The sequence below is a fragment of the Corticium candelabrum genome, chromosome 20, assembly GCF_963422355.1.
Source record: "Corticium candelabrum chromosome 20, ooCorCand1.1, whole genome shotgun sequence".
NCBI lineage: Eukaryota > Metazoa > Porifera > Homoscleromorpha > Homosclerophorida > Plakinidae > Corticium > Corticium candelabrum.
In genome coordinates, this window is record NC_085104.1 from 2,745,597 (window position 1) to 2,760,596 (window position 15,000).

Genomic DNA, 15,000 nt, shown 5'->3' on the forward strand with positions numbered 1-15,000 from the left:
TGATTCTGATTAGTTGTCAAGTTCATTGGTAAATCTAGTTTTCCGCCAGCTGCTAGAATCATTGACTGTAACTCGTCTACACAGTCTAGTCGATCGCATTGCACAAACACACGACACAGCTGTGCCAGAGGAAAATAGGGATTTTCATTTGTGAGCTCTTCTAGCAGTACGACTCCAGAATTGTTTGACATCAGAGCTGCCTGGAGTTTGTTTGGTGGGATGTGAAGTGCTTGTCCTATACGAATCAATGATTGATGATCTCTGTGATTGCCCATCTTCATTCCCAACTGTTGTAACGTGCTTGGGGACAAGTTGAGTAGGTATTGAAATTTTATAACTGGAAGACAAAACAGTGTTCACTACATGGACAGCAGTAGTAACACAAAGTGTGTGTGTGTGTGTGTGTGTGTGTGTGTGCGCGCACGTGTGTGTGTGTGTGTGTTTGTCTGTCTGTCTCAGTCAGTCAGTCTGTCTGTCTCAGTGTGTGTGTGTGTGTGTGTGTGTGTGTGTGTGTGTGTGTGTGTGTGTTTGTGTGTCTGTCTGTCTGTCTGTCTGTCTCAGTCAGTCTGTGTGTGTGTGTGTGTGTGTGTGTGTGTGTGTGTGTGTGTGTGTGTGTGTGTGTGTGTGTTTGTCTGTCTGTCTGTCTGTCTCAGTCAGTCTGTGTGTGTGTGTGTGTGTGTGTGTGTGTGTGTGTGTGTGTGTGTGTGTGTGTGTGTGTGTGTGTGTGTGTGTGTGTGTGTGTGTGTGTGTGTGTGTGTGTGTGTGTGTGTGTGTGTGTGTGTGTGTGTGTGTGTGTGTGTGTGTGTGTGTGTGTGTGTGTGTGTGTGTGTGTGTGTGTGTGTGTGTGTGTGTGTGTGTGTGTGTGTGTGTGTGTGTGTGTGATTTTGGCTACAGTATCTAGTGGAGTCTGATGCTGAGTAGGATGCCCACAGCTACTCTGTATGGATACAATGCAGCCTTGGAGTATGGTGTGCTATGGACCCTCTCAAGCAGGTACACAACTGTACCAGTTTGATACCTCATGTTCATACTGCATGACCACATACATACATACATATATATATATATATATATATATATATATATATATATATATATATATCTCACTTAGTACATGACCAGTACCAGTTGCCTGTACCATCGTGTGTTCTTGCTGCTCTAGTTTGCCACCTAAACAACGATTCATAAGACTCGTTTGTTTTTGTTACATTTCTTGCCGTTACCCAGTCTGCCGACCTTCTCATTACAACAATCTGTTTTCCTGTTTTCGTCATGAATGTTAACCACTGTCTGGTCTAGTAAATTCACAAAAATCAGAAAAATTATTACACAACGTGTTGAAATGTTACAAACCATGCATATCTGATGCTTTCTGTTGGTTTCCTTCACTCGCTCTTTTCTGTGAAAGATCTTTCCCTGCAATCCCTTCACCAAGAAATCAGTTGCAATAAGCATTTGAGTTCAAGTATGCCATATCTTACCATTTCTAGAGCGATCAGTGATCGTCATTTTGAGTGTCGTGGAGCGAGACCTGACTCTAGCCAGTTGACATTCTGCTAGACAGTGATACTGTCCTTCCATTGACCTGTTTGCAGTGATAATCTTCAATGTTTTGCTCCTTATTCCTTCATACTCATGATGTCTGCTAATTAATGCCGCCTCATCCTTGAACCATTGGTACAGCCACTCTTGTTTCGACCCCCAAACATGGAACGAAAGCTCCACGCTTCCAACACCGTTGACAGTCACAACGGGTGTCAAGTCTCCTGTTAATCGTTAACCAAATCAAATACTCAAGAATGCCATTATAAGCTGACATGGACATACGTTTGATGATAAGATGAGTGGCCGCTCTCTTTGAGCCCGATCTGTAAGCGTAGCAGCCTGCGTGGTTTTGAGACAGTTTGGGGAATACTAAACGAGAACGGGTTTGTTTGATATGAAATGATGGCGGAATCGTCTGCCCTTCAAACGTCCAACGATAATCCGTCCAAGGTGGAGTGAAATACCATCGTGGCATTGGGCAGGGAAGAACAAACGATTGCTTTTCCACATCTCTGATAACCACGTGGTCACCTATGCAAAGAGATATCAACAAATATAAGAGACAGCCATTAACTTGGGTATCATTTAGTTGTTTCATGTCAGGCTTGTTTGCCGATGTTTGAGCAGTAAAAGTGGTGTGTGTGTGTGTGTGTGTGTGTGTGTGTGTGTGTGTGTGTGTGTGTGTGTGTGTGTGTGTGGTGTGTGTGTGTGTGTGTGTGTGTGTGTGTGCGTGCGTGCGTGCGTGTGTGTGTGTGTGTGTGTGTGTGTGTGTGTGTGTGTGTGTGTGTGTGTGGTCAGTTGACTGAACCTACGCCTGTCTGTTGCTCTGTCTGTGTTTGCTGACATTCTGCACAGCCAAAGGGTTTGCATTTGGCTTTGCCAATACATACAGTAGACTAGTATAATAGATACACATGCATGCTGTGTCATACCTCTTTGACATTGTAGTGAGTCCCTGCCATTGAATGATATCAGAGGTAAGTTCTGCAAGCGATCAATTGCCAAGTTAGTTCTCTTCCTCCTATAAGTTACTACAACTGCCATCACAATAATTACGACAAGCACTGTTGCTCCACACATTGATGACACAGAAATTAGAAACGTGTTACTGAAAACGGATGTGTTTTGTGTAGTATACGATGTTGGTGTAGCAGATGGAACAACTAGGAATTCTGTTGTCGTCATGGAATTTGATTTCTCTAGTCCACTTGTAATATCAGGCGACATAGTTTGTATAGAAGTTTTTTCTCGAGTTGAAGTTGCATGTCCAGCTGCAGTGATTGGAAGAAGTGGTCTAGAGCAAATTCCTGGATAGTAAAGTGTATATCCATCACGGCACTTGCAAACCACGTCCTTTGTGGCTGTAGCAGGTTCTCTTACAACTGCATTCTCTACACAGACTGACACAGGTTTACACAAATCATAAGGACTATTTGTGTCTGAGTAGTCTAGTCCTGCTAGACATGGCTGGCATTGAGTTGGTGTGGTATGGTTGCAGAAGTGAGTGACACCATATCCTAGAGGGCACAAGGTGCAGGCTTTCCTTGAACAGCGATTAGGTATTTTGTCAGGGTAGAGGAGCTTGCAGTCATTGGAACGGCCTCCACATGAATGAATCATCTACATTTATCACCAGAAGCAATGAGAAACTTACAGTAGTATAGTTATTTGATAGTGTAAGGTTTGCAATATCTTGTTTTGTTGTTGTTGTTGTTGTTGTTGTTGTTGTGTGTGTGTGTGTGTGTGTGTGTGTGTGTGTGTGTAGGCATGAAATGTGTATGTGTAGGATTTGGTTCACGTCAGAGCTGCTAGCGATGCAGTCGACATTGGATCTAGTGAGTATTCTTGAGAAACATCTCGTCATGTCAGTATATTCAAAGTGTGACTAAATCCAAAGTTCATTGTCCGCCACCAGATTGTTATTGTGTACATTTACAGTGCATGGACAGCCTTGAGAAGGTTATTTGGCAGTGTGAGTTTGTTGAACAAAGCAACTTTCTATTGCAGAACTTCATGATCAACAACATGAAACATTTGCGTATAAACAACTGCAAATAAGGGCGTCAATACAGTGAAACTACTGAGTTGCTGGAATAAAACAGTCAAAAATGTCTGTTTGATGATGCAATTATATGATGCAAAAGTCATGCAATGTTGACGCGGTCTTGGCGCTACTTTCTGGCTTCCGGTTCATCTAAGTGTCGCTAGATCCCATATGTTGGTATATAATGTCACTAAATCCGAAGTAATAAAGACCAGACCATAGCTAATCACCGGGCAAAAAAGTTGTTTTATACGCAAAGTGTCGGTAACCCGAAGTCGTTAGCTAAATCCAATGACTATTATTGTATACAGCTCTGGCCTGGGGGCTACTTTCTCGATTTTCCGGGCTTAGCTTAGTTACTAGAAATTGCTTAGAATAAGTAGACAGTGCGTGAATTCACCAAAAATGCAAGCGGTACGTCTCGTTAATTAATTAGTTTATTTTGGGTTGCGGGCGTAGACATGTACGCATAGTACGCCCTTTCTATAAATCGGGCACCGACACCTTCGCAGTCTGTCATCTATCTAGAAAAAGTTGTCAAAACGGTAGGTCGTTTGACCTAAATGCATGTGAAGGGTCTACCTGTTGATCCTGGAAATCGGCAGCGAGTCTAGCTATGTAGATCGCTTGCAAGGGAAAGCGAAAGCGGATTGGAATGTTTAGTATTGAGACTAACTTTTGCAGAAATGTTGCGCTACATGCATTGCTATAATTAGTTGTAACTCATTAATTAATCATAGTTTCTATGGTCTACGTAGTTTGTGATGTAGAATGCCATGCCGATAGCAGATCTAGAACAGGCTGGTCTTCTATTATATTTCTCCTTTTTCTATTCTAGAACTGCTAGCATGTAACGACGGTAATATAGCCTAGAGCACTCACCAGCAGAAACGAGGACAGCATCTGCAGTTTGTGTGCCAGAGTGATCGGAGGCTTCTTGACTGTCTGCGTGGCAGCCATTGAAGAGTCGAACAGATTCTTGTTGTTTGTGCGACCAGTGTAGGAGTCTTGCTGCAGGTAGTCGCTCGAGAGCAGTATGTTGAGAAATTCTGGACCGTTTCAATTCTCACGATTGGATTGATATACCTAGTTTCAGTATGTCTAATCGCTATGCATACCGGCCACGGTAGGTGTACACTAAAAATGTTAGTATGTAGGTTTCTCGAAAGTCTGCTAGAAATGAAAAAGCATTAGACCCTCGCCTGCTAGCCTAGTCTATGGCAACAGGGAACAGCTACTACAAGAAACGACACACACGACTAGGCTGCCAGGGGCTGGATACCGTCTCTTATTACTGTGACCTTCTAGCGCATATCAAAAAAGTATTCTATTTGCTGGTGTCAGGCCTGTACGCAGGATTGTTACAGGGAGTCTATTGCGTGCGTCGCTGGACCTCCAAAAATAGAGGAGACCGGCTGCAGGTGTCTATTGTCTAAAAGGCCAGGCCACACCTACTCATATGGGGGTCATGCCCTTCCCATGCGTAGCAACAGCGCTTGGGGCAGAGCTGCCAGCTCTCCCGCATTCAGCGGGAGACTCCCGCATTTGGGACCCTTCTCCCGCCTACCCGCATTTGGCATCAAATCTCCCGCATTCTGACCATTGGTGGGTGTGAACAAAATGATAGACGTGCCTGTTCTGTGTAACTGTGACCCTACCGTTTTAGTACATTCATGTGTACGCACATACTTGATATTCCAATATCAATTTCCATTTGTCAGCCCCTCTCCTCATCCGGCTCTTTCCTAGCATACTTGGTCAAAATACTGTACCGACATAGAATGAGGAGTCGGTCAGAGGTGGAAAAGAGGGAGGGGCTGGCTACCCAGTGATTTTCCTACAATACATTTGATGCGTCCTGGGACGCATTGGAGGAGGTTGGGACGCAGATTTCAGACAGCGGGACGCAGATTTCAGACAGCGGGACGCAGATTTCAGACAGCGGGACGCAGATTTCAGACAGCGGGACGCAGATTTCAGACAGCGGGACGCAGATTTCAGACAGCGGGACGCAGATTTCAGACAGCGGGACGCAGATTTCAGACAGCGGGACGCAGATTTCAGACAGCGGGACGCAGATTTCAGACAGCGGGACGCAGATTTCAGACAGCGGGACGCAGATTTCAGACAGCGGGACGCAGATTTCAGACAGCGGGACGCAGATTTCAGACAGCGGGACGCAGATTTCAGACAGCGGGACGCAGATTTCAGACAGCGGGACGCAGATTTCAGACAGCGGGACGCAGATTTCAGACAGCGGGACGCATCCTATTAATTAAGTGCATTCTTGTCTACTAAAACCCATTCTACCCCCTATATAAGGAACTGATGATGAGTTAATGAGCTAGAGGTCACACCAGGTGTGCTCATTGGAGCTTGTACATGTTACATTATTTTAACCTAAATGGTTCCAGTTGCTTTCTGTACGTCTTACAAGATAATTGTATAATGATCATAGCTCCACCCCTTGTATCTGAATCCTCTTTGTCCTTTGTAGGAAGGGCTTAGTTAACCTAATAAACGAAAATGCCAGGCTCTGCTATACCAAGATCATCGGGAAGGTCCAAAAGGCAGCAGAAATATTGTAGAATTCGAAGTTCAACCTTATGGAGAATAGTCTAGACCTGCTGGTTTATTGTAGAATAGTAGCAGCTAGGCGTGTTCTGTTTACGTACTGCTAAACTGACTTTGCGTCTAACGCTTGCTCCAGTAACTGTGACAGATGTACTTGTCATACCAGTAACAAATGCTGGCTGTGATGACAAAACTACGGAACCGTTTGTCTGAAGAGAAAATTGACTGCTTGATGCGCATTTTACTAGAAGGACCATCTATGTATCAGTTTAATTTTGAGCGTGCATTTTGCAAGTGGAAAGAGCACAAAGCTAGAAGGTTACTTGAACAGCACCATGGGTGCAAAGTGTTATAGGCACTCACTGCCACATAACATGATAAACATAATTACAGACTGTTATTAAAAGTTTGTTTGCACAAGTTTGGTTATTAAACTAGTAAACATGCTCACATGTTTGTTTGATATAGATTATAGTAGAAAGTATTTGCCTATAATACTTGGACAGCATCTAGGCGTAATTTGTATGACTATATTATAACATGATGAACATAGTCAGTGTTATTTGAATTTTGGTTTAATAATGAAACCTGTCTACAAGTTTGGTTGATATACATACATTACAATTACATTCACCGCAGAAAACGTTTACTACTGTACCACATTACCTACTTAGGCCACGCCTCTTTAGGGGCGGGGCCAAAGGGGGTAGGAAAATCACTGATTACCATATGTATTGCTGGAAAAGCGATCGAAGAAGGCTACAAGAAAATAGAATCCAGAACATCCCAACTAGCCACAAGAATGTGCATGTACTTTGTTCTTAGATTTTTATAACAGCCAGTAGTACGTACAGTACAAGGTCTGTGTTTAATTAATTAACTATTATGTTTAGTAATTGATGTTGATGCTGTGTGTCGCTAATTAGGCACATTAATCAATCTGGTAAACATTTGTTGCGCTATAATTATATTAATTAATGGCTTCTACTCCAACCGGGCATGCAAATACTTAAATTTTGATGATTAGATATTATATATATATATATTATTTAACACTTATTACGATATAAATTTACTGATATTAATGCTATTGTAGGCGTGTCCAAAAAATTTGAAAACTCCCGCATTCTCCCGTAATTTTTCCTGCAAACTCACGCATTTTGACACCGCTAGGTTGGCAGGTCTGTTGGGGGTCGTTTGCAATAGAAGTAGACCTAATAAGTACACAAGTTAAAGAAAGGTAAACGAGTGTCAGACGACGCAATTGTTTTCACAGACATGTAGGTAACACATGCTGCTGTACAGCAGTACAGAATCGATGAGATGTTTTACGATTGACTCATCGACACATGGACTGGGACTAATGCAGTCACGTATGAGGAGCGTTTATCTTAGAAACAAAATTGGAACTTGAGCTGTAACTCCCATGTTGACAAGATGAAAGAAGTTTTTGGGCAAAAATATGACATCCTGCAAAGTAATTATCATATTCCGATATTTAGATAGTAATAATAGTCATACAGTATAAAAAATATATCATTGTGGGCCTACATATATGCATCCTAGAAGGTGTAATACAGGGACGGCGGAAGGTTCTTTGGATTGGGGGGGGGGGGGGGCGGGAATTTTGTAACAGCTAGACTGCTGCCATTTTAATTTTTAACTGAATATGGTTGGTTTGTTATTGATCCATCTGTGACAGAAGTAGCCAGAGCATCATGGATAAATGATCATGACAATTTGTATCAAGTGAGTCAACTGCAGCACCATTCAATAACCATTCACTTACAGGCAACAAAACTTCCAAAGTATTTTTTGATCCTCATCCAGGATTGGTGGGGCGATGCCCCCAATCCCGAGATTGGAGGGGTGGATGCCCCTCTTGTCCTTGGTTCCACCGCCCCTGGAATAGACTGAAAGCTAAAGGCAAAACGTGTAGAGCAAGTTTGCTTAAACCTGCTGCTTGAAGGCTAACAACTAACTAAAAACTTAAAACTAACGATAATGTTTGCTCACTGAGGGCCAGGCCTCACTGGTTATCAGTTTTAGAGTAGGTATCCATCTGCCATCTGCCCTAATTCCCTCTCTCGTACATCACCACAGTGTAAGTACATACACTGTATATACATACCCCTCATAGGCATAGGAACGGTGTGCGACGAGAGACCATCCATGACCCCCAATATTTTGCCTGCCTCACTGCATTACCCCACATGCAGTAATGAATTTGGCCTCCAAACCCCACACATCTCCTAGGCTTATGTGGACCTATGCTCCTTACCACTTGTACTGTACCTGGATGGAAAGTATGAGTAATATAGAATAGTGAATGTTTGACCTCCAAAGCTCGAATCCTTCCAACTCCTATATATATGCCTATACTCCTTATCAATTGTACCTGAATGGAAAGTATAAGTAAAATAGGATACTGAATGTGTGTACAAATCAAATTTATCTCTCAAGATCAGCAACGATGTACATATAGAACCTGGACGAGGCAAGTTTTACACCCAACTTGAGTTTGGGTTTAGCAGTTTCAACTGACGCTCGATCTCTGCTAGAGTTGCCTTGTCGAGTGTTCCATAAACTGGACGTGTCAGACCCCATGCCTTTTGACATTCCGTGATAAATCGACGGAAAGTATGAGCACATGATACCGAGCACGGATCGGCATTACAGACCAAGCCCAGTCTAATAAAAGAAAGATATCAAATTTTATGGCGTGCATTACGGGGGTAGATGGATGACCGTTCCATGCGTAGACGTTTAGATTGGAGAGACAAGTGAAGAGCTTCGTACGTCAGCTTGTCGATCTTCCCGTCTACACGCAGCTGCTCTTTCTATGAGAGACATAAACATGTAGGATTTGTGTGTATCTTTGTTTGTTTGTGTGTTTGTGTGTGCACGTGTGTGTGTGTGTGTGTGTGTGTGTGTGTGTGTGTGTGTGTGTGCACACGCGTGTGTGTGTGTGTGTGTGTGTGTGTGTGTGTGTGTGTGTGTGCGTGCGTGTGTGTGCGTGTTTCTGTGTGTGTCACTGTGTCTGTGTTTGTTTGTTTGTTTTGTGTGTGTGTGTGTGTGTGTGTGTGTGTGTGTGTGTGTGTGTGCCTGTGTGCATGCGTGCGTGTGTGAGTGAGTATGGAAGTACAGTATATACATGTAAATATAGATTATATGTAACGTGACTTATGATTATGATGGCACTTCTTTTTCTTGATTTGCTAAACAGTGATTGTAGTTTTCCACATTAATTAATTAATTATTGTGTTGCGATTACCAATATTTTATGTGAAATAAAGTGAGTGAGTGAGCGAGTGTCAAAATGTAGTTCTGTCTGTCCATCAGTCTGTCCATCAATCCGTCCATCAGTCTGTCCATCAGTCTGTCCATCAATTCGTCCATCAGTCCGTCCATCAATCTGTCCATCAGTCTGTCCATCAATCTGACCATCAGTCTGTCCATCAATCTGACCATCAGTCTGTCCATCAGTCTGTCCATCAATTCGTCCATCAGTCCGTCCATCAATCTGTCCATCAGTCTGTCCATCAATCTGACCATCAGTCTGTCCATCAATCTGACCATCAGTCTGTCCATCATGTCTCTGTCTCTGTTCATGTTTTGATCTACCAGACGTTGTGAAAATTTCTAATTACCTGCCTATCGTGTAGCAGTGCAGTGCTCATTAGATGAAAACAATGCAACAAAACTGGTTTTACCTTTTGTAAGCCACCGTCCATGCTTTCATTATAAGAGATCTGAAAGAGCTGATTATCACATGATTTAGAATGGGCTTATCGTTCCACGTAGTTTACCTGGAAGCAACAAACAGCTTTCAACAACAGATCCGAATACGTTCCATCTGCATCAGCAAGAGTTGTGAGGTAACCAAGGTGTTGCAACATGACCTGCCAATTTACAGTCGTGTGAGTAATTGTTATAAAATATAAAAGGGACAGCCAACCTGGCACACTTGAATGATGGGACGTATTACAAGTGAGAGACTGACATTAAAAGGCGTACCAAAATCACTTCGAAATTTTTTATCCATGCTGCAGGTCACATCGTCGGTCAATGTAAGAAGTAAAGGATTCTCAACAGTTGCAGAAATCTGGTCTGAACTCATATATGCACTCGTAGGTAGTGGTACAGCCAATCGCTCAAGAGTCAAGCACGTCTCAACAAGTTGCCAACTATCATCACTACATCCGTTTGATAGTGAAACAAGAGATAGACCTTGTTGTAGATCTACACACAAAACGAATGAAAGAATGAAGGAAGAAAGGAAAACAAAAGTACTTCGTGAAGACCACTAGGCAATCCTTCTAGTATTTCCACCCTATCACAATTATAAAGTCTACAAATGATGGCAAGAAGCAGCTGTGATGTTGAAAGACACCTGGCCGTCCACTTCTAGTTGCATGATTCAAAACTGAATGATTTATCCAGCTGCACGGCTGCATGCTCACAAACATAGTGCTGATGCAATTAGTAGAAACTTTTGTGACCATAACTTGTCAGCAAGAAGGCAGAATTCAATCATGCCTTACTGCATGAAACTTTAATAGTATTAGGGAAATTCAGGGCTTGTTGCCTCTGTCTTTTATTAGATGTGCCTGTGTCTTGTATGACCACACATGCCAAGCAACTAACAAATAATGAACTGATGAACAAACTGCTTTCATGCTGAGAAGGATCGGATGGTTGCTGCCTGTACCAGTACAAGGAATGAATGGGTGAAGAGAGTCAGTGTCTGTACCAAACGTCGTTTATCCATTATCTAGAAACTTAATGTTTACCTGTGATTTTCGGTAATCCAACTGTAGGCCCTAACGGCGTGTGTAGTGTCTGGCAGCCGGTGCCTTTCAGGAGGTGGCACGAGATAACGTCTCGAATATAGTCATCTTGTGATGTTGGTAAACCAGATCTCACCCTATCAACATAAAAAGCTATCACTGGTGTGTGTGTGTGTGTGTGTGTGTGTGTGTGTGTGTGTGTGTGTGTGTGTGTGTGTGTGTGTGTGTGTGTGTGTGTGTGTGTGTGTGTGTGTGTGTGTCAGCCTTACTTTACTACAGCAACATAAGCAACTGATTCCAAGTCTGAGGGTACAAGAACTGCTCTGCACAGTCTACATAAACAATACCAACTATCCATCACTGTTTCCTCCACTACAACAAACTTGGATGACACTCTACCGAGACGGATCAAAATACCACTCTTTAATCACATAAGGTGTGTAGCCTTTGAGCTCTTGGATATCACCAGACAAAACGAAGGGAGAGTCTTGAACCACACAGAATCTTCGATACGCAGAAATATCACACGTGACAAATTGTTCTATCCTGTTGACAGCAAATGTTGCAATTAAAATCATGGAAACAAACAAGAACAAACGTGTATGGTGACTGTTATCGCATCACAGTGATAGCTACCTCTCTGAGGCTTGCAAATTGTCATCACTTAGAGCCATAACATACTGAGCTGCCAACTGAAGACTTGAGAGGAAGTATCCGGCTTGACCTTGTATTACAGTTGGATTGCAATAATCAGATATGAAGGCCAACGTTGTAGCCTAGAGAAACTCGGTTGACTCAGTTAATCGAGCAGCAGTGAGGAAATGTGGTTTGAAACTTTGATTTATTACCAGATCTTGTATGTTTGCTTTGATAACAATGTAACACCAAATATCCATAAAGATGTCTGCCAGAATCCAAAACAAAGAGTGTATGTCAAATGTAATGAACTGACACACGCACACACATGTGCACGCACATGCACACATGCATGTACACCACACACACACACACACACACACACACACACACACACACACACACACACACACACACACACACACACACACACACACACACACACACACACACACATCCACATGCACACACATGCACACACATGTGCACGCAAATGCACACATGCATGTACACCACACACACACAAACACACACACGCACGCACGCATGCATATGTACACATGTACACATGCACACACACATATGTACACACACGCACGTGCGTGTGCATGCACGTGTACACACACACACACACACACACACACACACACACACACACACACACACACACACACACACACACACACACACACACATGCGCGCACGCACAGACACACGCACACACACACACACACACACACACACACACACACACATGTACACACACACACACACACACACACACACACACACACACACACACACACACACACACACACACACGTCATATATTGCAACCTGCTCCAACTGGTTCATCGCTGTCTTCTCCAACTTTTTGGAAAACAGCATTTGCTGCACTGATTATATCATACAACTTTTGCCCAGGTGTCACAGAAAAATAACTAGCCCTAGCAGACAAAAATGATACTATAAATCAACAATCAAGGAGGACACGCACAGAAACCCTCCAGCTAACTTCAACTTTGAAATTGCATCAGCAAATGGTACGACCTCTTGAGACTGAAACTGTTTAGGAATCCTACACAAGAGCTAGACAATACAGTGCTTACATTAATTGCTGATGATGACGCACCCCATCTGGGATTGAGTGACTCCTCGGTACTTGACACACTGATGATGTATGGCTTCGTCATTCGCTCTTGCTTGAACGTGCTGAAGACAGAGAGTACGAATGGCAGGCATTAAACTGCTCTCTACCTTTGACTAGAAACATTAAAATAAGTACATAATTAATTAATTAATTAAACAACAGTGTGTGTGGATGTGTGTGTGTGGACGTGTGTGTGTGTGGATGTGTGTGTGTGTGAGTGTGTGTGTGTGTGTGTGTGTGTGTGTGTGTGTGTGTGTGTGTGTGTGTGTGTGTACATGTGTGTGTGTGTGTGTGTGTGTGTGTGTGTGTGTATGTGTGTGTGTGCATGTGTGAATAACCCATACATGGACACTGTTGAACGTCAGCTCTTTCTCATGGTGTGTAAACTGGTAGTCAACAATGTAATCACACAAAGCCTGTATATAGTCCTGATAACGATCAGGATGAGCGCCCATTGAATTCCGACTCAACGAACACAACAACGTATCCTCCTTCCAACATTCTGCAACATACTCACGCAGTTTCCGACCTTCAAACGATGGATTAGACGGATCCAAAGACACAAGTTCATCAAGAAACGATTTCTGTCCTTCCCTGAATGTGACATCTAACTCACTCATCGAATGTAAATCGGTAGGTCGACTACGTCCAAGCAACGACCGAAGTTGTAAGCGCATTTCACTCAATTTAGAGTCCGTTTGACCAACAACAAGAGTTCCTTGTTGCAATTGCTTTTGTCTTCTGGCATGGAAATGTTCGTCGATAGAGATACTCAACACACGTGGCTCGGTTCCTGACTCTTTTAGACGTTCTCTGAGACGAAGTCTTCGTTTTTCAGACTGAATTGCGATCAAGCGTGACTGTAGTTCATATAGGATCTCGTTGGATTGTACCCAGTTTTCATACCCAATGATCGTGAGGTAATGAGGTGGTTTGTCTTGAGATGAAAGAGACCTGAGTTCGGAGAGGACGTCGTTCAACCTTGCAATCTATGGTGTTCCAAAATCATTTCAATATTCTATCATCACTATTTTACAGCTAACTTAAAGATATAGACAATGCAAGCAAAATTGTAGTTGAATGTTGTTTTGTTTATAGGCAAACACACACACACACACACACACACACACACACACACACACACACACACACACACACACACAGAGACAGACAGACAGACAGAGTTGCAATACTCTTAGTAAAGGCCAGTGGCAGCAAGTAGCGTGGCCTATCAGATATAGAGGTTTTGGTATGACTTCGTTTTCATCCACATCAGCGTTTGCCTTTGTATCATCTTGGGCTCATTCTCTGTCACAGTTGCCAAAGCACTTTCCAGATACCAGTCTTGTAGTCGACAGCCTGATTTCCAACAAGAAAGACAACACCATTAGTCATTCACTACATCAAGCCATCCATCCCAACTACCACCTATCCAGTTTGACAACTGAGATAAAATTACAGCAAAAGCTAACAGACAGTCTGCTCAGGTCTGAAGTCAGTGAAAGGATTGACTCGGCTACTTGTCCAAAAGAAGTATTGCGTTTGAGGTCAATTCAAGGAAGAGGGGCGGGAGCATGGCTAGATGCCATCCCGAACTCACAAAGGTTTGCACTAAAACCAAAAGAATTTCAGTTGGCAACCTTTTTGAGACTGGGATTGCCGGGAGACTCCTCAAAATGGATTACAAGATGCAATTGCGGAAAAGACCTGGATTCTGAGGGATACAATCTCATGACGTGTAAGACTGGAGGAGGTCCTGTCTGGACCCATAATACCATTGTAGGTGTTTGGTCCGAATGTTTGAGCCAGTTACACATAAACCACACGAAAGAGCCCAGAGAAAGGTACTGTGATTGCAAGGATCGACCTGACATAGCGATCATGGATCCAGTAACCAGAACAGACGTCGAAATAGATGTGTCTTTGGCCCACCCATGGTGTGCCGATTTCTTGTCAAGAGCAGTCCGAGAAGACAAGGCAGCAGCGGTAAGAAGGGAAGAGAGGAAAGTCAAGAAATACCAGTCGAAGGTCCTGCCGTGTGGATTATGCCTCAACTTCGTGCCTCTAGTTATGGAACACTTTGGTCGTTGGGGGAGACAAGCACAATCATTCCTGTCTCAATTATCTCAACTAAGTAAAAACATCGAACTTGGTAACAGTGACCAAGATTTCAAGTGCTACTGGAGAAGAAGATTCGCTGTAGCTCTCCAAAGGTGCAATGCAAAGGTTCTCATCCAGAAGATGAACCGCTCACAAAGCAA

The 15,000-nt window shown here is 43.1% G+C and overlaps 3 protein-coding genes across 3 annotated transcripts in view; 1 reads left to right on the plus strand and 2 right to left on the minus strand.

Annotated features, from left to right (window-relative positions):
* Window positions 1-4,462, plus strand: part of LOC134195487 (uncharacterized) — a 6,484-nt gene extending 2,022 nt beyond the window's left edge. The window contains exon 7 of the mRNA XM_062664510.1: window positions 4,428-4,462. The gene's annotated coding sequence lies outside the window, so the exon portion shown is untranslated. The remainder of the gene's footprint in view (window positions 1-4,427) is intronic.
* The window catches only part of LOC134195486 (uncharacterized), a 4,645-nt gene extending 4 nt beyond the window's left edge, over window positions 1-4,641 (minus strand). Inside the window, exons 1-8 of the mRNA XM_062664507.1 lie at window positions 4,472-4,641; window positions 2,478-3,165; window positions 1,828-2,076; window positions 1,482-1,766; window positions 1,354-1,425; window positions 1,224-1,295; window positions 1,108-1,170; window positions 1-337 (exon numbers count right to left, since the gene is read on the minus strand). The exon at window positions 1-337 is cut by the window's left edge and continues 4 nt beyond it. Of these exons, the coding sequence (XP_062520491.1) occupies window positions 1-337; window positions 1,108-1,170; window positions 1,224-1,295; window positions 1,354-1,425; window positions 1,482-1,766; window positions 1,828-2,076; window positions 2,478-3,165; window positions 4,472-4,549 (1,844 nt within the window). The 5' untranslated portion in view covers window positions 4,550-4,641. The remainder of the gene's footprint in view (window positions 338-1,107; window positions 1,171-1,223; window positions 1,296-1,353; window positions 1,426-1,481; window positions 1,767-1,827; window positions 2,077-2,477; window positions 3,166-4,471) is intronic.
* Window positions 4,642-8,598: 3,957 nt separating this feature from the next.
* Window positions 8,599-15,000, minus strand: part of LOC134195377 (uncharacterized) — a 7,271-nt gene continuing 869 nt past the window's right edge. The window contains exons 2-15 of the mRNA XM_062664395.1: window positions 13,084-13,728; window positions 12,722-12,852; window positions 12,605-12,667; window positions 12,427-12,536; window positions 11,802-11,857; window positions 11,590-11,729; window positions 11,353-11,499; window positions 11,223-11,285; window positions 10,957-11,090; window positions 10,122-10,405; window positions 9,973-10,065; window positions 9,877-9,915; window positions 8,912-9,003; window positions 8,599-8,854 (exon numbers count right to left, since the gene is read on the minus strand). Of these exons, the coding sequence (XP_062520379.1) occupies window positions 8,668-8,854; window positions 8,912-9,003; window positions 9,877-9,915; window positions 9,973-10,065; window positions 10,122-10,405; window positions 10,957-11,090; window positions 11,223-11,285; window positions 11,353-11,499; window positions 11,590-11,729; window positions 11,802-11,857; window positions 12,427-12,536; window positions 12,605-12,667; window positions 12,722-12,852; window positions 13,084-13,728 (2,184 nt within the window). The 3' untranslated portion in view covers window positions 8,599-8,667. The remainder of the gene's footprint in view (window positions 8,855-8,911; window positions 9,004-9,876; window positions 9,916-9,972; window positions 10,066-10,121; window positions 10,406-10,956; window positions 11,091-11,222; window positions 11,286-11,352; window positions 11,500-11,589; window positions 11,730-11,801; window positions 11,858-12,426; window positions 12,537-12,604; window positions 12,668-12,721; window positions 12,853-13,083; window positions 13,729-15,000) is intronic.